The sequence below is a fragment of the Babylonia areolata genome, chromosome 14 (assembly GCF_041734735.1).
Source record: "Babylonia areolata isolate BAREFJ2019XMU chromosome 14, ASM4173473v1, whole genome shotgun sequence".
Lineage (NCBI taxonomy): Eukaryota > Metazoa > Mollusca > Gastropoda > Neogastropoda > Buccinidae > Babylonia > Babylonia areolata.
In genome coordinates, this window is record NC_134889.1 from 28,993,269 (window position 1) to 29,016,210 (window position 22,942).

The 22,942-nt window shown below is 40.2% G+C and overlaps 1 protein-coding gene across 1 annotated transcript in view; it reads left to right on the forward strand.

The window, feature by feature from the left end:
- Positions 1-13,538, forward strand: part of LOC143289673 (transient receptor potential cation channel subfamily V member 5-like) — a 52,233-nt gene extending 38,695 nt beyond the window's left edge. The window contains exons 16-19 of the mRNA XM_076598721.1: positions 185-301; positions 4,220-4,348; positions 11,323-11,407; positions 13,384-13,538. Of these exons, the coding sequence (XP_076454836.1) occupies positions 185-301; positions 4,220-4,348; positions 11,323-11,407; positions 13,384-13,538 (486 nt within the window). The remainder of the gene's footprint in view (positions 1-184; positions 302-4,219; positions 4,349-11,322; positions 11,408-13,383) is intronic.
- Positions 13,539-22,942: the final 9,404 nt, after the last annotated feature.

The window sequence follows — 22,942 nt, forward strand, 5'->3', positions numbered from 1 at the left end:
TCATGGTGAGCACATTCAGGGGGTCATGGTGAGCACGTTCAGGGGGTCATCATGGTGAGCATGTTCATGGGGTCATGGTGAGTATGTTCGTGGGGTCGTCATGGTGAGCATGTTCATGATGGTGACTCTGTGTGTGTGTGTGTGTGTGTGTGTGTGTGTGCGTGTTTGATGTTTTCCCTACCAGATCATCTTCATGGTCTACATGATCATGGTGACCCTGCTGTTGGTGAACATGCTGATTGCCATGATGGGCAACACCTACGAGCTGGTCACCAGCACGCAGAAAGAGTGGTTCCGACAGGTGAGCAGCTGACGGGCAGACAGCCTGGAAACGGACCTCGCCTGTTGCTGTCAGGATAGTGTGTTATGTATGGACTGTGTTTTGTAGGTTTATCTTCATTGGTTGTTTTTTCTGTTTGTTTGTGTGTGTGTGTGTGTGTGTGTGTGTGTGTGCGTGCGTGCGTGTGTGTGTGACAGACGCTGTGGACCTCGCCTGTTGCTGTCAGGATAATGTGTTATGTATGGACTGTGTTTTTTGGGTTTATCTTCATTAGTTTTTTTTTGTGTTTGTGTGTGTGTGTGTGTGTGTGTGTGTGTGTGTGTGTGTGACAGACGCTGTTCTTTCTCTCTTTGGACCTTGAAATTGGAATGAACTTCCTCTTTCGCTTCATCAAGTCTCCGCACTCAGCTCTTTCAAGCCTGGCCTTAAAACCCACCTCTTCCCAAAATAGCCTCCCTTCTCTGCCTCTTCCTTGTCTTCAGTTTCTCCAGTTTTAGAGTTATGCATGCGTGTGAATGACTGGTGCGAAAGTGCTTTGATTTGTCTCTGCACAAGATTCAGCGCTATATAGATACCATTATTATTATTATTATTTTGTGTTGATGCGGTTGAGCATTTATATGGTTTGGCAGTCCTGTTATGGCCCTTTGTGGTCAGCTGGGACTATAAGCAACAGTTTCAGCTTCAGTTTCAGCAGCTCAAGGAGGCGTCACTGCATTCGGACAAATCCATATACGCTACACTACACCTGCTAAGCAGATGCCTAACCAGCAGTGTAACTCAACGCGCTTAGTCAGGCCTTGAGAAAAAAAAGAAGAAAAAAAGCAGCTTTGACCGATCAAATCAACAATTCTCCATCAATTTTCGTTGTTATAGTGAACACTATTTCAATTTCGTTCATTCTTGCTTGGTGCAGTTAGCTTTCTAAACTGAACCGTTTAGTGAGTTGGTACGAGAATACTCGTACCTGGTCCTTAGGGGAAGTAATTATGGTATGAGTTAACTCGTACCTAGAGTAGAATGAGTTAAAAAAAACAACAACATGACTTTGACATGTATTTAGTGTTTTCCATGTATTTATAAGCAACAATGAATGAAAATGCTGTTAACTGGGGCTAATAACTAATTAGGCAATATTGATTTGATTTGATTTGATTTATACGTATCTGGGGGGGTTCCTCCTTCTTCTTCTGCGTTCACTCGTATGCACACGAGTGGGCTTTTACGTGTATGACCGTTTTTACCCCGCCATGTAGGCAGCCATACTCCGTTTTCGGGGGTGTGCATGCTGGGTATGTTCTTGTTTCCATAACCCACCGAACGCTGACATGGATTACAGGATCTTTAACGTGCGTATTTGATGTTCTGCTTGCATATACACATGAAGGGGGTTCAGGCACTAGCAGGTCTGCACATATGTTGACCTGGGAGATCGTTAAAATCTCCACCCTTTACCCACCAGGCGCCGTCACCGTGATTCAAACCCGGGACCCTCAGATTGACAGTCCAACGCTTTAACCACTCGGCTATTGCGCCCGTCAGGGGGGGTTCCTTTCCTGTTGGTTTGATTTCATCTGGATAGATTGGTTGGTCCTATAACTTTCTCACTCTTCTCTCTGTATGTTTCTGTGTGTAATTTCATGTATTGATTTAACTCATTCTACCCCACAGCTACGGGCCTGTTATAACTCCCCTGGACCAGCACTACACGAGAACACTGCAGAAAAAAACAGGGTGGTTCACTATAACAACGAAAATCGATGGAGAATTGTTGATTTGATCGGTCGAACAAAGCTTCTTTTTCATGCTTCCTGAATCCGTAAACGGATCAGTTTAGAATGCCATCTGTACCAAGCAAGAGTGAACGAAATTGAAATAGTGTGTTGGTACGAGAATACTCTTACCTGGTCTACGGGGGAAGTATAAGTTAACTAGTACCTTGAGTAGAATGAGTTAAAAAAAACAACAACATGACTTTGACATGTATTTAGTGTTTTACATGTATTTATGTTATATATGTGGACTCCTTGGCAGAGTCGGTGGGACTTGTGACCATGTGATCACCGGTGATCAGGGTTCGAGGCCTGTTTCGGCTCGGTGTTGTCGTCCTTGGGAAAGGCACTTTACTCTGATTTTCCTCACTCCACCCAGGCGTGAATGGGTTCCTGACTTTGGTCGGTGAAGGTCAAAAGCGGTGGAAGAGTGGAGTGATGGCCTAGAGGTAACGCGTCCGCCTAGGAAGCGAGATAATCTGAGCACGCTGGTTTGAATTGCGGTTCAGCTGCCGATATTTTCTCCCCCTCCACTAGACCTTGAGTGGTGGTCTGGGCGCTAGTCATTCAGATGAGACGATAAACCCGTGTGCAGCATGCACTTAGTGCACGTAAAAGAACCCACGGGAACAAAAGGGTTGTTCCTGGCAAAATTCTGTAGAAAAATCCACGTAAATAGGAAAAACAAATAAAACTGCACGCAGGAAAAAATACAAAAAAAAAAAAAAGGGTGGCGCTGTAGTATAGAGACACACTCTCCCTGGGGAGAGCAGCCTGAATTTCACACAGAGAAATCTGTTGTGATAAAAAGAAATACAAATACAAATACAAATACAAAGAAGAAGACTGGACCCCCTGCCTTCCTACGCCGAGCCCTAGACACAGTGAACAGAGATGCCAACTGTTACGATTTCGCCGTACTTTGTTATGCTCGATTACAGTTTGTTCTGACGTCACCCCAGTTTTCAAAATTGATCCGACGAGTGAATTTTTGACTACATAGTATGTTCACATGCTTTCCTGTTGTAACATTACCCAGACGCTCTTGACCTACCAATCACAAGGCCAGGGCAGTCACTACTAACCTTGGTATCATGTTATGATGCTGAGCTAATCGTGTACGTGTTTACATTGAAACAGCATCGAGTGGACCGATCAGCTTAACTCACTCAGTACGGCCAGCCCTCTCTTCTCCTCTACACAGACCCCTCGGATGTCCAGTGGGTGTCTGAATGACCCAACCTTTAGCTTCTGTCATCAGAATTGTGGTATTCTTTGTCAACGTTCACCTCTTCAGTATAAGAGCGTTCCGCTTGCAATATTTTGATGATGGTAATTGGGATGAAACGCTGTTAACGTCGTCTCTTTCGCCGTTGGTATGGAGAGAGTTAATCGTTTGCTCGAGCATGAGAGAGCATGGCTGGATCAAGTTGCGTCTCAGTCAAACAGCGCTTGTGCCCATTTGTTGGTGTGGCTTGGAGTCAGAGTGTTCCTTTTTTTTTTTTGCTGCCCCATCATCTGCACCGTTTTAGTGGCATTACTCCCACGCCGCTCATTTAGATTCCCCCCATACACGGCCACACCCAGGTTCGTCCGTCACAGTTCCAGCGCTGGCAGTCCGCAAGGAACCATTGATGTTAGGTTGCCAGGAGGCCACACACGAGAGGAAACCCTGCGGAGTCCGAGTGTACCTACCAAATTCAGAATGTTCCTACCAAATTTCCTGATAGTTCCTTCAGACACTTGACAGGGGTTGGCATGTCTGAGTGAATATGAGTTTACTGGCTGTAACAGGATTTGAAGCCTTTTCTTTTTATTGATCTATTTATTTATTTATTTTATTATTATTATTATTATTATTATTTTGTGCACGTGCACGTCTGTTAATGTATGTTTTTGCGTGCCCATGTGTGTGCATATGTGTTGAGGGTAGCTGTTAGGTACATATGTATGTTAAAATTTATGTATGCATTGTGTGTGTGTGTGTGTGTGTGTGTTCAGTCCGTGTGTATGTAACATTGATGTAATGTGTTATGTAAACAGATGAGTTTTTATGAAGCAACTAGAGCAGAATTCTGGATAGCGTGCTATGTAAGTATCCATTATTATTATTATTATTCTATTTTTTTTGTACTATTATGGTTATTGTGTCTGTGTTGTGTTTCAGTGGGCCAAGATCGTTCTGATGATTGAAGAGAGTGTGACGCCGGAGAACCGAAAGTCTCAGCAGTGCAAATATTCACAGCCTACCTTCGATGGAAAGGGTCGAATGTTTGTCGTGCGATGGCATCAGACGGTATGCTGATTTTTTTTTTGTGGTTGTGTTGTTGTTACCCCATCATCTGCACCGTTTCAGTGGCATAACCCCCATGCCGCTCCTGAGTTCACCCATACACAGCCCCCCACCTGGGTTGGTTTGTTCATCATGGTCCCAGTGTCCGCAGTTCACAGGGAACTAACAGTGTTAGGTCAGAAAAAAAAACCCTATCCTCCACTAGGAATCAAACCTGTTTGCTGAAAAGAAAAAAAAAAAGTATGATGATATTCTTCGTGCAGTTATTATTATTATTTTTTATCCATTTTTGACTCACTTGTGTAAACAAAGTCAGTCTATGTTTTAACCCGGTGTTCGGTTGTCTGTGTGTGTGTGTGTGTGTGTGTGTGTGTGTGTGTGTCTGTGTGTCCGTGGTAAACTTAAACATTGACATTTTCTCTGCAAATACTTTGTCAGTTGACACCAAATTTGGCGTAAAAATAGGAAAAATTCAGTTCTTTCCAGTCATCTTGTTTAAAACAATGCACCTCTGGGATGGGCACAGAAAAATAAAAAAGAAGCCTAATTATATGCAAACTGCATTTACTGTTATATTTATATTTTTTGTATTCTCTAAACTTGGCACTTTGACCTCTTATTCTGACACAACAACAAGAGGAGTCATTATTATCATTTTTTGTTGAAAGAGGAACTTCTTTTGCTAAGCATGGAATTTTTATTTATTTTGCAAACGTTTTGGTGCAGATAGTAAAGAAGGGAAATTACTCTGTAATTAATGCTAGGGGACTTAATTTATCACAAGTGAGTCTTGAAGGCCTTGCCTCTCTTGTTTTTGTGTGTGTGTGTGTGTGTGTGGTTGTGTTGCTGTTACCCCATCATCTGCACCGTTTCAGTGGCATAACCCCCGTGCCGCTCCTGTGTTCACCCATACACAGCCCCCCCCCCTCCCCCTCCATCTGGGTTTGTTTGTTCATCATGGTCCCAGTGTCCGCAGTTCACAGGGAACTAACAGTGTTCGGTCAGAAAAAAAACCCTATCCTCCACTAGGAATCAAACCTGTTTGCTGACAAAAAAAAAGAAAGAAAAAAGTATGCTGATATTCTTTGTGCAGTTATTTATTTATTTATTTTTTTATCCATTTTTGACTCACTTGTGTAAACAAAGTGAGTCTGTGTTTTAACCCGGTGTTCGGTTGTCTGTGTGTGTGTGTGTGTCTGTGTGTCCGTGGTAAACTTTAACATTGACATTTTCTCTGTAAATACTTTGTCAGTTGACACCAAATTTGGCGTAAAAATAGGAAAAATTCAGTTCTTTCTAGTCATCTTGTTTAAAACAATATTGCACCTCTGGGATGGGGACAAAAAAATTAAAAAAGATGCCTAATTATATGCAAACTGCATTTACTGTTATATTTATATTTTTTGTATTCTCTAAACTTGGCACTTTGACACAACAACAAGAAGAGTCATTATTATCATTTTTTGTTGAAAGAGGAACTTCTTTTGCTAAGCATGGAATTTTTATTTATTTTGCAAACGTTTTGGTGCAGATAGTAAAGAAGGGAAATTACTCTGTAATTAATGCTAGGGGACTTAATTTATCACAAGTGAGTCTTGAAGGCCTTGCCTCTCTTGTTTTTGTGTGTGTGTGTGTGTGTGTGTGTGTGTGTGTGGTTGTGTTGCTGTTACCCCATCATCTGCACCGTTTCAGTGGCATAACCCCTGTGCCGCTCCTGAGTTCACCCATACACAGCCCCCCCCCCCTCCCCCGCCCCCCCATCTGGGTTGGTTTGTTCATCATGGTCCCAGTGTCCGCAGTTCACAGGGAGCTAACAGTGTTAGTTCAGAAAAAAAAACAACCTATCCTCCACTAGGAATCAAACCTGTTTGCTGAAAAAAAAAAAAAAAAAAAAGTATGATGATATTCTTTGTGCAGTTATTTTTTTAATCCATTTTTTCTTCTTTTCTTGTGTGTGCTAAATTAATTCCTTTATTTCTGTTTTTTTTCCAATACATTTTTTTTATTTGCTTTTGTGGACTTTATTTTTTATCTTTCAAGGATGAATGTTTATGGAGGGAAGGTTACAGATGGTTTATGATGCTAACAGAGTTGATGCTTTTTTTTTTTTTAATTTCTATTTTTATTTACTCATTATTCTTTGTTTATTTCACTGTTCTTGTTTTTTTCCTGTCTTTTTGTCAGTTCCTTTTTATTTTTGTCATATTGTCGTGTAGTGGAAAGAAAATTTTTCTTTTTTTCAAGAAAGATTTTTTTTCTCTCACAATGTCTTCTTCTAAACTCTGTGAAGAATAGTTGGGGTGCCAGACAGAAGACTTCACCAGATTCCTACGATCTTTCTGTTTTGTGTCAAAGCCAGGGTCTCTGCAAACGGATTTCCCGTCCTGTTTGTCTTCCTGTCTTCCCTTCCATCTCCCTCCCTCTGCAGTTACCCGGAGGATTGTTTCAGCAAGGCCATTGGATCTTCCATCTCCCTCCCTCTGCAGTTCCTTGGAGGATTGTTTCAGCAAGGTCATAGGATCTTCCATCTTCCTCCCTTGACAGTTCCTTGACGGATTATTTTAGCAGGGTCAGTGGCTCTTCCATCTCCCTCCCTCGACAGTTCATCGGAGGATTGTTTTAGCAAGGCCATTGATCTTCCATCTCTCTCCCTTGACAGTTCCTTGACGGATTATTTTAGCAGGGTCAGTGGCTCTTCCATCTCCCTCCCTCGACAGTTCATCGTAGGATTGTTTTAGCAAGGCCATTGATCTTCCATCTCCCTCCCTCTGCAGTTCCCTTGAGGATTGTTTGAGGCCATGGATCTTCCATCTCCCTCCCTCTGCAGTTCCTTGGAGGATTGTTTCAGCAAGGTCATAGGATCTTCCATCTTCCTCCCTCTGCAGTTCCTTGGAGGATTGTTTCAGCAAGGTCATAAGATCTTCCATCTCCCTCCCTCTGCAGTTCCTTGGAGGATTGTTTCAGCAAGGCCATTGGATCTTCCATCTCCCTCCCTCTGCAGTTCCTTGGAGGATTGTTTCAGCAAGGTCATTGGATCTTCCATCTCCCTCCCTCTGCTGTTCCTTGGAGGATTGTTTCAGCAAGGTCATTGGATCTTCCATCTCCCTCCCTCTGCAGTTCCTTGGAGGATTGTTTTGGCAAGGCCATTGATCTTCCATCTCCCTCCCTCTGCAGTTCCTTGGAGGATTGTTTTGGCAAGGCCATTGATCTTCCATCTCCCTTTCTCTGCAGTTCTGTGGAAGGTTGTTTTAGCAAGATCATTGGATCTTCCATCTCCCTCCCTCTGCAGTTCCATGGAAGATTGTTTTAGCAAGACCATTGGATCTTCCATCTCCCTTTCTCTGCAGTTCCGTGGAAGATTGTTTTAGCAAGACCATTGGATCTTCCATCTCCCTCCCTCGACAGTTCCTTGAAGGATTGTTTTAGCAAGGTCATTGGATCTTCCATCTCCCTTCCATCTCCCTCCCTCGACAGTTCATCAGAGGACTGTTTTAGCAAGGCCATTGGATCTTCCATCTCCCTCCCTCGACAGTTTATCGGAGGACTGTTTTAGCAAGGCCATTGGATCTTCCATCTCCCTCCCTCGACAGTTCATCGGAGGACTGTTTTAGCAAGGCCATTGGATCTTCCATGTCCCTCCCTGTGCAGTTCCTTGAAGGATTATTTTAGCAAGACCATTGGATCTTCCATCTCCCTCCCTCGACAGTTCATCGGAGGATTGTTTTAGCAAGGCCATTGGATCTTCCATCTCCCTCCCTCTGCAGTTCCTTGGAGGATTGTTTTAGCAAGGCCATTGGATCTTCCATCTCCCTCCCTCGACAGTTCCTTCGAGAATTGTTTGAGCAAGGCCATTGTATCTTGATATTTTGACATACCAACGTAGTTTTCTTTTTTCAGCTGATGTCAACAGCTCTTCATATGGTCCAGTGTGTTGCTTGATGGTTCGACACACTTGTTCGTCGGTGATGTGATCAGTTTCTCGATGTTAAGTGTCTTGTGATAGTGCCTCATTTCTGTCGCCTGAATTGTTCTTTCCGAACGTGCCTTGACTGCCCAGTGTCACCCACACTTGGCTCTGTTTGCAGAGGAAGGTGGCCGAATGGTTAAGATGCTCATCTGCCAATACAGGATCTGGGTTTGAATCCTGCTCCCGCCCTTTCTCCCAACTTTGACTGGAAAATCAAACTGAGCATCTTGTCATTCAGATGAGAAGATGGAGGATCCCTGTGCAGCACTCATGTGGCACACTGGAAAAGAACCCATGGCAATGAGCGAGTTATCCTCTGGCAAAATCCTGCACAAGAAAATCCACTCTGATAGTTACAGAAATACATTCACATACACTCAACGCCTGATTAAGCGTGTTGGGCTATGCTGGTGGTCAGGCATCTGTCTGGCAGATGTAGTGTAGCTTATATGGATTTGTCTGAGCAAAGTGACGCCTCCATAACTCACATAGTACTGCCAGTTAGCTCCCCTGCCTTTCTCCACAGACCCATTTGTATAGGTAAGAAATAAAATCGCCAAAAAACAAATGTTAGATTTTATTAAATGAAAACTTCCAGACTGATCAGTAACATAATGAGTTAGTTGGGGACAAAAAGGAGGAGTTTGTATTATACTCCATGTTTGGTGATACATATACTTACCATGTCAAACTGATGCAAACTAGGCCTATCGGTTTGCTCTGCTTGGCCAAATTTCGTGCGGCTAACAGTGAAAAGACGACCAGTCTTGCCCGGTCCGCTCTTAGCCAATCAAACGCCTCTAAAAGCTATAAGCACTGAATCATTCCTTTGGCCAAGGCAGTCCATGCCATCTTGTCAGGTTTACGGTCTGTCTCGTCATACGCTTTTTTTGGCTATTAAGCGTATTCATTTGGACAAAATATGAAACTTTATCCCATATCATACAGTGAGATGATGAAAGTATCCATATTTTTTGTTCGAAATTTGCGCACAGTGATGACTTGTACACAAATCCAGGAAAAAAGCACAACGATAACGCCCCTTTGTCCAATTCTGTTGTCTGCCTTGTGACTGAGACGAAACTGGGTCAGGCGCCATTGTTGACATGCACTGTTCACGTGAACTAGTCACCGCAGAAATAACTCACCTGCTAGCAAGCACAGCAACACACACTCCATTTATTGACTGCAGTGGAGAGTGGAAAGGTCAGCTAAGATATTCTTAGCTTATAACCTCGTTTATGCAAATCAGGTGCTACTCCACAAATTCGTAACTATCCAAGGCCCCCCGATTGGGGTCCTTCATCTGAAGCGGTTGTAAAAAGTAGGTCCCCGATCAGGGCCCGTTGTCCATTGTGAGTTAACTCTCTCCATACGAACGGCGAAAGAGACGACGTTAACAGCGTTTCACCCCAATTACCATCATCAAAATATTGCAAGCGGAAGGCTCTTATACTGAAGACGTGAATGTTGACAAAGAATACCACAATTCTGACGACGGAAGCTAAAGGTTGGGTCATTCAGACACCCACTGGACATCCGAGGGATCTGTGTAGAGGAGAAGAGAGGACTGGCCGTACTGAGTGAGTTAAGCGCGTTGGGTTATGCTGCTAGTCTGGCATCTGTCCAGCAGATGTGGACTGTTTACCGTAAAGTTCGGTTTATTGAACGCACTGGTATATAAGCCGCACCCACTAAATTTTGAAAAAAAATTAAACTCCATACACACATAAGCCACACTCGGAACACATACCGATACTATAGAAAAGCTGTCAATACTGTAGGTTATGAAATAAACACAAACGGGAACAACACAAAGAAAAGGAAGCAAAAATACTGCTAGTGCCACACACACAAAAAAATAAACACAACGAAAATAAGATCCACAATTTAGGGATAGTCAGTTTTATTCAACGTCGTCCTGCTCACTGAATGCACTGAAATCTTCATCTTCAGTGTCCGAGTTGTGTTGAAGAGAACCAGCGCAGCTTTCTACACCATCTTGTCACTGACTTCAGCCTCACTTTCACTTGATGAACATGAACGCAAGGGTCGCTGTTGGTTCGTTGCTTGCACTGTCATCTGCTAGGTCGATTGCCTTCAATTTGAAGGCTGCATCATAGGCATTTCATCGCGTTTTCGGCATGATGAGGGTGTGCGCTTGAGCAAAGTAGACCTGAATGCTGATCTGAAGGCTTTAATGTGTGCGGATTTGATTTTTAAAATGTGAACAGTTTGCACACTAACCTGAAGCTCATCCAAAAATTCATGGACAGAAATCATGATTTTGGTGAGTTGAAGGGAAGCTAAGAATAGACAAGAACGTGACGCTCCTGGGATCGTTAAAATCCTCAGATAAGCCGCATCATTGTATAAGCCGCAGAGGTTGAAGCTGGGAGAAAAAGTCGTGGCTTATAGACCGAACTTTATGGTATATGGATTTGTCTGAGCGCAGTGACACCTCCGAAATGAGAAACTTGACACTGAAAGTGTGGCTCTGTTTTTTTGCAGGAGAAGGAGAAAGTGGAGCTGAACCAGCTGAGGATCAGAGGTTGAAGCTGGGAGAAAAAGTCGTGGCTTATAGACCGAACTTTACGGTATATGGATTTGTCCGAGCGTAGTCACGCCTCCAAAATGAGAAACTTGACACTGAAAGTGTGACTGTTTTTTTGCAGGAGAAGGAGGAAGAGTAGCTGAACCAGCTGAGGATACAGAGGTTGAAGCTGGGAGAAAAAGTCGTGGCTTAGAGACTGAACTTTACGGTATATGGATTTGTCCCAGCGTAGTCACGCCTCCGAAATGAGAAACTCGACACTGAAAGTGTGACTCTGTTTTTTTGCAGGAGAAGGAGAAAGAGGAGCTGAACCAGCTGAGGATACAGAGGTTGAAGCTGGGAGAAAAAGTCGTGGCTTATAGACCGAACTTTACAGTATATGGATTTGTCCGAGTGCAGTGACACCTCCGAAATGAGAAACTTGACACTGAAAGTGTGACTCTGTTTTTTTTGCAGGAGAAGGAGAAAGAGGAGTTGAACCAGCTGAGGATCCAGAACAAGATCCAGCAGAAGATGATGGCGCAGCGCAAGAACGCCATGCGTAAGAAAGCGGCCCCCACCATTTTCAGTAGCCTGGCGCAGGAGGGGATGCAGAATATATGATGATGATGATGATGATGATGTTAATGATGATGATGTCGATGATGATGACAATAATGTTAATGATGATGATGTTGATGGTGATGATGATGACGATGATGATGTTAATGATGATGATGTTGATGATGATGACAATAATGTTAATGATGATGATGTTGATGGTGATGATGGTGGTGGTGATGATGTTGATGGTGATGATGGTGGTGGTGGTTGTCGTTGTTGTTGTTGTTGTTGTTGTTGTTGTCCTGTCTGTTGGTCTGATCCTTGTTGGGGGATTGGAATTGTTTTTCTTTTGTGAATGTGTGTGTGTGTGTGTGTGTGTGTGTGTGTGGGTGAGTGTGTCACACTTGTGTTTGGATACTTTTTTTTTTTTTTTTTTCTAGAAGAAAGTCAGTTTTATTTTTATGCATTTATATATATTTTTTTTTTTACTTATTGAGATTTATCATTGTGGCAGTCAGCCCTGTGTCTCTTGATATCTGTACAAAAATTATTTTTTATTTTTTTTTTTTTTATATCTCCGTTCTTTTAGTACTTCTTTTAGTTCTTTTATTTATTTTTTTTAAATTGTTGTTATTGTTTTTTTATTTTATCTTATTTTATTATTTTATTTTATTTTATTTTTTATTTATTTATTTTTTTGTTTTGTTTTGTTTTGTACGCTTATAGTTGACTTCATCAAGTTTTTGCGACTTATACATATTATTATTAGTAGTAGTAGTTCTTTTTTTATGTATTTATCTATTATTTATTTCCTTTTTTTTTCTCAAGGCCTGACTAAGCGCGTTGGTTTATGCTGCTGGTCAGGCATCTGCTTGGCAGATGTGGTGTAGCGTATATGGATTTGTCCAAACGCAGTGACGCCTCCTTGAGCTACTGAAACTGAAACTGAAACTCTTTTAGTACAGTGTCAGTCTGTCTGTGTTGTGTTCAAGATACTTTTTTTTATGCATTTTTCTTTTGGATACAGTTTACCATTTTTGTCAGTCGTCCTGAATTGTGTTTTGATACATTTTTTTGCTATTTATTGGTATTGTCTGTGCACTTAACTCCTTGTATCCGTACATATTCCAGGATAAATGTACTGTGGTTCTTTTTTTTTTTTCTTTCTTCTTGATACTATTTTTTAAAACAACACTTTTTGATACAATTTACCATTACATCTATGCGTTTAGATCATTGCATTTGTGGTTGAATGATGTGATGGGTTTTAGAATGTATTGCTACTGTGATTGAATGATAATGATTTTAAAACTTACATTAGATATAAATGTTCTTTTGTCTCTGTTTTAAAAACAACAACAACATTTCTCTTTATTGTGCTCCCATTTTGTCTCCATGAACACAACACAACACACACACACACACACACACACACACACACACACACACACACACACACACACAGAGACACAGACAGACAGACAGACAGAGACACACAGACAGACACAGACACACAGACATACACAGACACAACACACAGACACAGACAGACACAGACAGAGAGACAGACACAAACACACACACACACACACACACACACACACAGAGACACAGACAGACACACACACACACACACACACACACACACACACACACACACAGAGAAACACACACAGAGACACAGACACACACACACACACACACTGAATCGCCTACACACACACACACACACACACACAGACACACACACACACACACACACACAGACACAACACACAGACACAGACAGACACAGACAGAGAGACAGACAGACAGACAGACACACACACACAGACACACACACACACACACACACACACTGAATCACCTACACACACAAACACAAACACACACACACACACACACACATGCTCTGAAGAGAATGACAAAGTCGTTAATGGTCAACTGGCTAACAGTGTGCTTGTCCTCTCATAGGCATTCTCAACTCCACCCGCAAGCTAAAAAAAGCGGCCAAGCTGTTCACAAAAGCGTCCGGAGAGCAGAGGTTTGATTCTCGGTGGTTTTTGCTTTTTGGTGTATATACAGGCTGGCAGTGTTCCATGTCCCCTAGTGGTAAGGCAGCTGACTAGGAAACAAGTGTCCACAGGTTCAAGTCTCCACATTTTGCTTTTTTTTTTTTAATTTTTTTTTTTTTTTTTTTTACGTAGGCATGTTCATTTTTTTTTTGTTTTTTTTGTTTTTGGTCCTTTGCATTTAAGGTTATATTTCTCATATTGAAACATCATCATCATTAGCAGAATTTCGCACAGTTATCTGTTGTGCAAGAAAAGGGGCAGATTACATCAGTAATGCATCGTGCAGGTGAAAAGGACACAGTACATCAGTAAAAGGGACACAATCAGGACATCAGTTATCCGTTGTGCAAGAAAAAGGACACACAGTAATAAAACGGACATATTACAACAGTAATGAATTGTGCAGGAAAAGGGACACGTTACATCAGTGAGAGGGACACATTACATCAGTTAACCATTGTGCAGGGACAGATTACATCAGTTATCCATTGTGTAGGGACACATTACATCAGTTATCCATTGTGCAGGGACAGATTACATCAGTTATCCATTGTGCAGGGACAGATTACATCAGTGAGAGGGACACATTACATCAGTTATCCATTGTGTAGGGACACATTACATCAGTTATCCACTGTGCAGGGACACATTACATCAGTTATCCATTGTGCAGGGACACATTACATCAGTTACCCACTGGGCAGGGACACATTACATCAGTTATTCACTGTGCAGGGGCACATTACATCAGTTATCCATTGTGTAGGGGCACATTGCATCAGTTATCCATTGTGCAGGGACTGATTACATCAGTTATCCATTGTGTAGGGACACATTACATCAGTTACCCACTGTGTAGGGACACATTACATCAGTTATCCATTGTGCAGGGACACATTACATCAGTTACCCATTGTGTAGGGACACATTACATTAGTTACCCATTGTGTAGGGACACATTTCATCAGTTATTCACTGTGCAGGGACACATTACATCAGTTATCCATTGTGCAGGGACACATTACATCAGTTATTCATTGTGCAGGGACACATTACATCAGTTATCCACTGTGCAGGGACAGATTACGGACAGATTACATCAGTAAAAGGGACACATTCAGTACATCAGTTACTCCTGACATGGAACACTGCAGAGTCTGTATCCTGTGTGCATGTTGGTAGACAGAACATTGGTGTTAGCCGCTTTCAAAGGTGTAGAGAGAGCTATACTCTCTTAACTGTTTGTAAACGACATTCCCGCATGTGTTGGTGTTGTGCTTTTGAGTCGAGCTTTGTGCTTCTCTTGTCTAGCATCTTTCGCTCTGGACCACATCGACCTGTCAATATTCACACCAGATTTTCTGAACCAAAATTGGGATGTACACGGAGTCGTTGCTATTGTGTACTCAGGTAACATTTTCCTGATGCATTTCGGTTTTGCGTTGTACCGACCTGCATCGCATCCCCAAGTACTTTCTTCTTTTACTCCAAATGGTTCAGAAAGACAACCCCCATTGTTAATACTTCTGGAAATTCCATTGTTTAAGACCTGCACCCATCTTTGAAACCAAAAACTTTGAATATGTGAAACAAAAATGGTTTTGATGTAGAATCAAAGGCTTTAGAATAGTCAATAGCGAGTACATAACCAGCTTTTTTGCTTTTATTTGAATAGTTGATTACATCGTCTGTTGTTCTTATGATTGTAGAAATGTTTCTGCCTTTAATGTACCAAACCTGGTCTTTATTAACTACTTGTGTACATCATTACTAAGTCTTTCGGCTAGAACTTTCGCTAATATCTTGTAATCAGAATTGGTTAACATTATAGGTCTCCAGTTTGTCCGTCTTTCTCTTTCTAAATCTTTTCCTTTGTGTAATAAGGTAACTATTCCCTGTTTCTGTGTATAAGACAGTTCACCTCTGTGAAATGACCCTACAAAAGAATTTGTGACTACGTTACCTACTTTACCCCAAAAGAATTAAAAAAATTCTATGGTTATTCCATCGCAGCCTGGGGCTGAACCATTTTTCATTTTCATCGATGGTCTTGTTTCATCTGTTGAAGTTGTCCCTTTGCATAACGCTGCATTTTCTTCATTTGACTGTGGAATAGTTTATTCTCTATAAACGTGTTCACTTCCTCATGTACAGTGTCAGCTGTTGCTGTTTGACTGTAAAGAGTTCTGTAAAAAGACGTAAGTTCTTCTAAAATGTCACCCTGATTCGTTATAAGTTCACCTGTTTCTTTCTTTAACCTTGTTATAGATCTTTTCTTCCCCCTAACTTTTTCGAGATTACAAAAATATTTAGTATTACGTTCACCATATTCTACTCATTCTACCCATGTGTATGTGTATGTGTGTATGTGTGTGTGTGCTGGTGCTTGAAAAAAAAAAAAAGATGCATCTGTAGTATAAATTTCTGAGCTGAGAGATTGGGTCTCAAAAATCAGTCATATTTCTCAGGCTGAAAGGAAACTCCAGTCATGTCAGAACTTAATAATGACCAGTTCCTCCCATGTGTGTGTGTGACCAAGAGGAAGATCTATACCAGTCTTGCATTTATACATCTTTGTTTTGTTATCCCCAGGGTTATTTTTAAAAACCGTATTTGTGTTCTCTCAGTTCTAAGCTTACATTTATGTCAAGTTAATCTGGTTCTTCTTTCAAGGAAAACAGTATTACTAATAAGTGGAGGGGAAAAAAACCCCAAATAGCTAGTAGCTATGTAAGATTTTAGTTTTACAATACTCAAAAAATATGTTACCAAAAGAAAAAAAAAGAAGATGTTTTATTGATTTCATTCATTATGATTTCTTTTGTTGTTGTTGTTTGTTATTGTTGTTTTTCTTTTGCATGTTCATGTTTCTTGTGTGTTTTGTTTCTTTTTGTTGTGGTTAACGTTGTTGTTCTTTTGCATGCTTGTTTCTTGTATGCTTGGTAGAAGTTTGATTTTACATGGTGTTCTTGTATGTATGGTAGAAGTTTGATTTTACATGGTGTTCTTGTATGTTTGGTAGAAGTTTGTTTTTACATGGTGTTCTTGTGTGTTTGGTAGAAGTTTGTTTTTACATGGTGTTCTTGTATGTTTGGTAGAAGTTTGATTTTACATGGTGTTCTTGTATGTTCGGTAGAAGTTTGTTTTTACATGGTGTTCTTGTATGTTCAGTAGAAGTTTGTTTTTACATGGTGTTCTTGTATGTTTGGTAGAAGTTTGTTTTTACATGGTGTGGCTCTTTTGTTTTGATACGTCATATTATATGTAAGTATATCCTCCACTTTGAAACGTTGTTGTGGTTTATAGAATGCCGTTATATTATGTACAAAATGGAAATGGATCAGGGCTTTTGAAGGTGAATATTTTATTTTTCCAGATGTCACGATCTTCCAGTTGGTATTTATGTGCTGCTACTATGGTGTTTGAAGTACATAATTATATCCTGTTTTATAGATCTTGTAAATGCCACTGCCCTGACAAATGGAATATAAAATCAAATTGTTTTGGTTGAGTGTGAAAACCAGCGGCAGTTCAGTTGATCTGTATTTTAACACCAAATCACTCAAAATTTGCGTCTGGATGCATATAATTTGTTGCTCATGTTTGTCTGTATATTTAGCCCATGCTGTGTGGGAAGATTGAAAAAAAAGGGGATTTGTAATTTGTATTTTTTTGGTATTTTGTATTTCTTTTTATCACAACAGATTTCTCTGTGTGAAATTCGGGCTGCTCTCCCCAGGGAGAGCGTGTTGCTACACTACAGCGCCACCCATTTTTTTGTATTTTTTTCCTGCGTGCAGTTTTATTTGTTTTTCCTATCCAAGTGGATTTTTCTACAGAATTTTGCAAGGAACAACCCTTTTGTTGCCGTGGGTTCTTTTACATGCGCTAAGTGCATGTTGCACACAGGACCTCGGTTTATCGTCTCATCCGAATGACTAGCGTCCAGACCACCACTCAAGGTCTAGTGGAGGGGGAGAAAATATCGGTGGCTGAGTCGTGATTCGAACCACCGCACTCAGATTCTCTCACTTCCTAGGCGGACTCAAGGCCATCACTCCACATCACAGACATATTGAAAGAAAAAGAAAAAGAGCTGACTTCAAATGACTTTAATTTCATAATAATTGCTGACAGCATTGAATATAATGGATTAGCTTTGCTGGAAATGTTATTAATGCTTATACAAAATGTTTAATATTGTAACTGTTTATAACAAACAGGAAAAAATTCTTTAGGGTATAAGTATCAAAATGAAATTGAGATGCATTAAAATCAAAATTAAGATATTAAGACATTCAAACCAAAGTGAGATGTTAAGACATTTAAATCAGATTTAGATATTAAGATGTTCAGATCAAATGTGTCTTTATGAAGTTTTGGAAAAAAAAGAAAAGAAAAAGAAAAGCTACGATTATTTTTTATATCATTTTCTAAAATGACATTGAGAGTATTTTGATTATCAACAGTAAATATGTCGACTGCCATCACTATATTTTCAGAGCCAGCACAGAGGAGCTTCCACAGGTTGATTCGACATAGTCTCCAGGTGTTCGAATACTGCTGTAAACTTTCTGCAGTCTGACGACACATGGGGGGTTGCTTTGTCTCCTTTGTCTTGTGATTGATTAATTGAATGTAACTGCTGCCACACTGCTGAACACCCAATAAAAAGGTGTGACTGACAAAATGCAAGATAAGAAATTACAGCATGAAATCATTGGTTTAATGTAAGGCAGTGTTTTAAAGCTGAAATGTACCGGTTTTTGCATTTTTGAGTGACAGAAAAAGCATTTATCTGATTCAGGATGTTGTGAACATTAATTTTTAACTCTTTGTTTTCATGAATCTCATTGGATTATATTCATGTTTTTTTGTTTGTCTTGTTTTTTTTACTATGATCAGATGTACCTTTTTTCTCGGTAATCACCTCACTAACATGTGCAATAGGCAGGTGGTTGGAGCATCAAGTTATCAAGAAGGTCGACAGATGCACAGACATGCTAGTGTGCCTGTTACCCTTCATGTGTGTGCAAGTGCAGGAGATAAAATACTCATGTCAAAGACCCTGCAGTCCCAAGATCTGTAATCACAATTGAAATCTGGAAGATTATGGAAGCACAGAAAATGATCTAATCGTGACACAGTCATCAGTTTCAGTTTCAGTAGCTCAAGGAGGCGTCACTGCGTTCGGACAAATCCATGTACGCTACACCACATCTGCCAAGCAGATGCCTGACCAGCAGCGCAACCCAACGCGCTTAGTCAGGCCTTGAGAAAAAAAAAAGGTGAATAAATAATAGATAAGCTTACATAAATAAATAAATAAATAATAATTATAAAAAAAAAAAAAAATTAAAAGGTAGTAGTAATAATAATAATAATAATAATAATAACAATAATAAAATAAATAAATAAGATGGTGAAGGGAAATTTGGAACAATACAGACACCACCAGGTTAAGACAGACAGTGGGACCTGTCTAGCCCTACAGACACCACTAGAACGGTACCATGCTAAGATGGGCAGTGATAAGGGACCTGTCTAACCCTAAAGATGGACAGCGAAGATGCCTTCTTTTATGTTGGGTGTCTGTGATTTGAATTATAAGGACATATGTGTGGCCCAGTTGGTGGAGATCTGAACTCACTTTTTTTTTCTGCCCCATCATCTGCGCCGTTTCAGTGGCATTACTCCCACGCCGCTCATTTAGATTCCCCCATACACAGCCACACCCAGGTTCGTCCGTCGCAGTTCCAGCGTTGGCAGTCCACAGGGACCCATCGATGTTAGGTCGCCCGGAGGCCACACACCAGAGGAGACCCTGCACTGCTGCTGAGTCACTTCGGTGGTGTTCAGTGGTGCCTGTTCTGTTTTAACGTACTTAGGACACCACCTACTAAGCCCCCTACTAACGACAATAATGGCTTAGTCGCGGAGTCAGACTGAGTGAGCGTCTCTCCTAGAGTGGAGACCACCACCACGTCCCTCAAACAACAGCCCCCCCATGAATCTGCCGACACTGATGACATAGACAGGACTGACCCCAAGCACGGAAGTGGAGGGGTATCGAAACTGAGGTCACCATGAGAGCAGGGCATGAAAGGTCACAATCTGATCTGAACTCACTTTCCCAATTTTAGTTGGTTTCACAGACACCCAACATAAAAGAAGGCATCTTGGCTGTCCATCTTTAGGGTTAGACAGGTCCCTTCTCACTGCCCATCTTAGCCTGGTACCGTTCTAGTGGTGTCTGTAGGGCTAGACAGGTCCCACTGTCTGTCTTAACCTGGTGGTGTCTGTATTGTTCCAAATTTCCCTTCACCATCTTATTTATTTATTTATTTATTATTATTATTATTATTTTATTATTATTATTATTATTACTACTACCTTTAAAATTTTTTTTTTTTTAATAATAATTATTATTTATTTATTTATTTATTTATGTAAGCTTATCTATTATTTATTCACCTTTTTTCTTAACCTGGTGGTGTCTGTATTGTTCCAAATTTCCCTTCACCATCTTATTTATTTATTTATTTATTATTATTATTATTTTATTATTATTATTATTACTACTACCTTTAAATTTTTTTTTTTTTAATAATAATAATTATTTATTTATTTATTTATTTATGTAAGCTTATCTATTATTTATTCACCTTTTTTTTCTTTTTTCTTTTTTCTCAAGGCCTGACTAAGCGCGTTGGGTTAGGCTGCTGGTCAGGCATCTGCTTGGCAGATGTGGTGTAGCGTATATGGATTTGTCTGAACGCAGTGACGCCTTCTTGAGCTACTGAAACTGAAACTGAAACCTTCACCATTTTCTTGGGATGGTTATCCCTGTCAGCCTGATCATCTGACGTTGATGTTGACATTAAAACTAAAATGAAATGTATATTAGCTTCTCTGCAGAAAATAAGGACTGTCTCAGTCGGGGTGCGTGTAACAAGTTCTTCATGAATAGAATATTTTATAGGTTACGAGTTTAACAAAAGAGAATGTTGATTATTAATTCCCTCCCTGATTGACATATACTGCGGATTGTATCGCGCCATTATATACCTCTGCTCAAGTGTTACTGTGAATTTGTCTTTTCACAAATTCACTTATGAAAAAAAATGTTTGCTTCATGATCCCTGTGTTTACATGTTTCTTTGATCGATTGATTTTAAGATATTGATCTCATTCTTGTTAACATTGCATTTATTTGAAACACTTTTATGCACTTATTGTTAAGTTATTCATGTGGTTTATGAAGTCTGATATATATTTGCTGATTGTGTTAGGTTTTTACATGAATTTCATTATATTGCCCTAAGTTGTTGACAGAACAAAAGCATTTTCTGGAAAGCTTTGACGTGTTGATAGAACAAAAGCATTTAAAATATAATCAACAAGATTCATTACTAATACTGTGTTATTGTGTTACACTGCTGAATTGTATTGTGTGTTTTAGAGGTTTTTTTTTTTTTTTTTCTTGTTTTTTTAATTTTATTTTATCTTTTCCAGATGTGGACTAATTAAGTGGGAACGTCAGTGTGCTGTGTGTTCTTTTCTTTTCATCTGTTGACCAACAATTTTAGATCATTTATGAAACAAATGAAGTTCTATTATTGATCTCATGTATGCATGCACATATGAATGCACACACACACGCACACACGCATGCATGCACACACACACACACACACACACACACACACACACACACACACATGTATACATGTACATGGATATACACAACACATTACATGATGATACATGTCAAAATGAATCATATATATATGGGAATTATATATATATATATATATATATATATATATATATATATATATATATATATATATATATATATATATATATATGTAACATGTATGTATAAAGAATCTGTGGGAAAGATTATTTTTCCTTTTTGTTGACAACTGCTGATATGATATTACAATGGTATGGAGCATTTGCCATGAGCGAGTGGTCAACCTTGATGGCCCCAGTGTCACAAACTGGGTGTCCCCCCCCGCACCCCCCCCCTCCTTTTTTTTTTATCAGCTCTTTACTGCTGTGTTTTAACTACAGGTACCTAGATAACTGACCGCTGTTCAATCCTGGAGCATGCTTCTTGGTCGGCCATCTTTGTTAATCGCCAAAACTCTCAAAGTTTTTTTTAATCTGCAAAACAAATTATTAGAAGTCCTTATACCGAAAAATTCACCTTATTTATTGAATGACCCTCGTATATATATGTAACATGTATGTATAAAGAATCTGTGGGAAATATTTTTTTTCCTTTTTGTTGACTACTGCTGATATGATATTACAATGGTTTGGAGCATTTGCCATGAGCGAGTGGTCAACCTTGATGGCCCCAGTGTCACAAACTGGGTGTCCCCCCCGCACCCCCCCTCCTTTTTTTTTTTATCAGCTCTTTACTGCTGTGTTTTAACTACAGGTACCTTGAGTATAGTGCAAAACATGTTGGTTGGAATAAAAAACTTTGTGTAGAATAAAAAAAAAAAAAAGTTTGTAAAAGACACCAGTATTTCATTATCTCTGTTGAAGGAAACGTGTGGAGTTTTATGATAATATTTGTCAAGTCCTGTTATGTTTTTAATATGCATACAATAGATCTGATGATTTTGATGTTTATCATGGATGCATAAAAAGAACTTAAAGCTGGAAACTTCTGTTAACCCTCTTGGCACCAGGCATTTTGAAATGTAGCGTTTTCCGCCATGTGTTGAATGTACTGTATGGGAATTCTCTCGCTAGTTTTTGTAAGATACGGGACACTGTTGTAGTTCTTGAAACTAGGACTGGCTGTCATCCACTCCAGCAATGAACTAAAAGGGATAAATTAACTCTCTCCATACGAACGGCGAAAGAGACGACGTTAACAGCGTTTCACCCCAGTTACCATCATCAAAATATTGCAAGCGGAAGGCTCTTATACTGAAGAGGTGAATGTTGACAAAGAATACCACAATTCTGACGACGGAAGCTAAAGGTTGGGTCATTGAGACACCCACTGGACATCCGAGGGGTCTGTGTAGAGGAGAAGAGGGGACTGGCCGTACTGAGTGAGTTAATCACAGTATCAACTGAACTGGGTGCAGAAATGCCATATATTACCAGTCAGCAGAAGTGTCACACATTTGTGATGTTGGGTACTGAAAGGGTTAATGAATGCTCTGTTGTTACTTTTTTTAATTTATTAACCCCTTGATTGCTGAACTTTAGTGAAATGAAATCAGTACGGCTTGAGTTTCAGTTTCAGTTTCTTAAGGAGGAGTCACTGCGTTCGGACAAGTCCATATACGCCACACCACATCTGCCAAGCAGATGCCTGACCAGCAGCATAACCCAACACACCGAGTCAGGCCTTGAGTGCATGCATATATTTTATTATTATTTTTTTTTACCAATCAGAGTGGATTTCTTCTTACAGAAATTTTGCC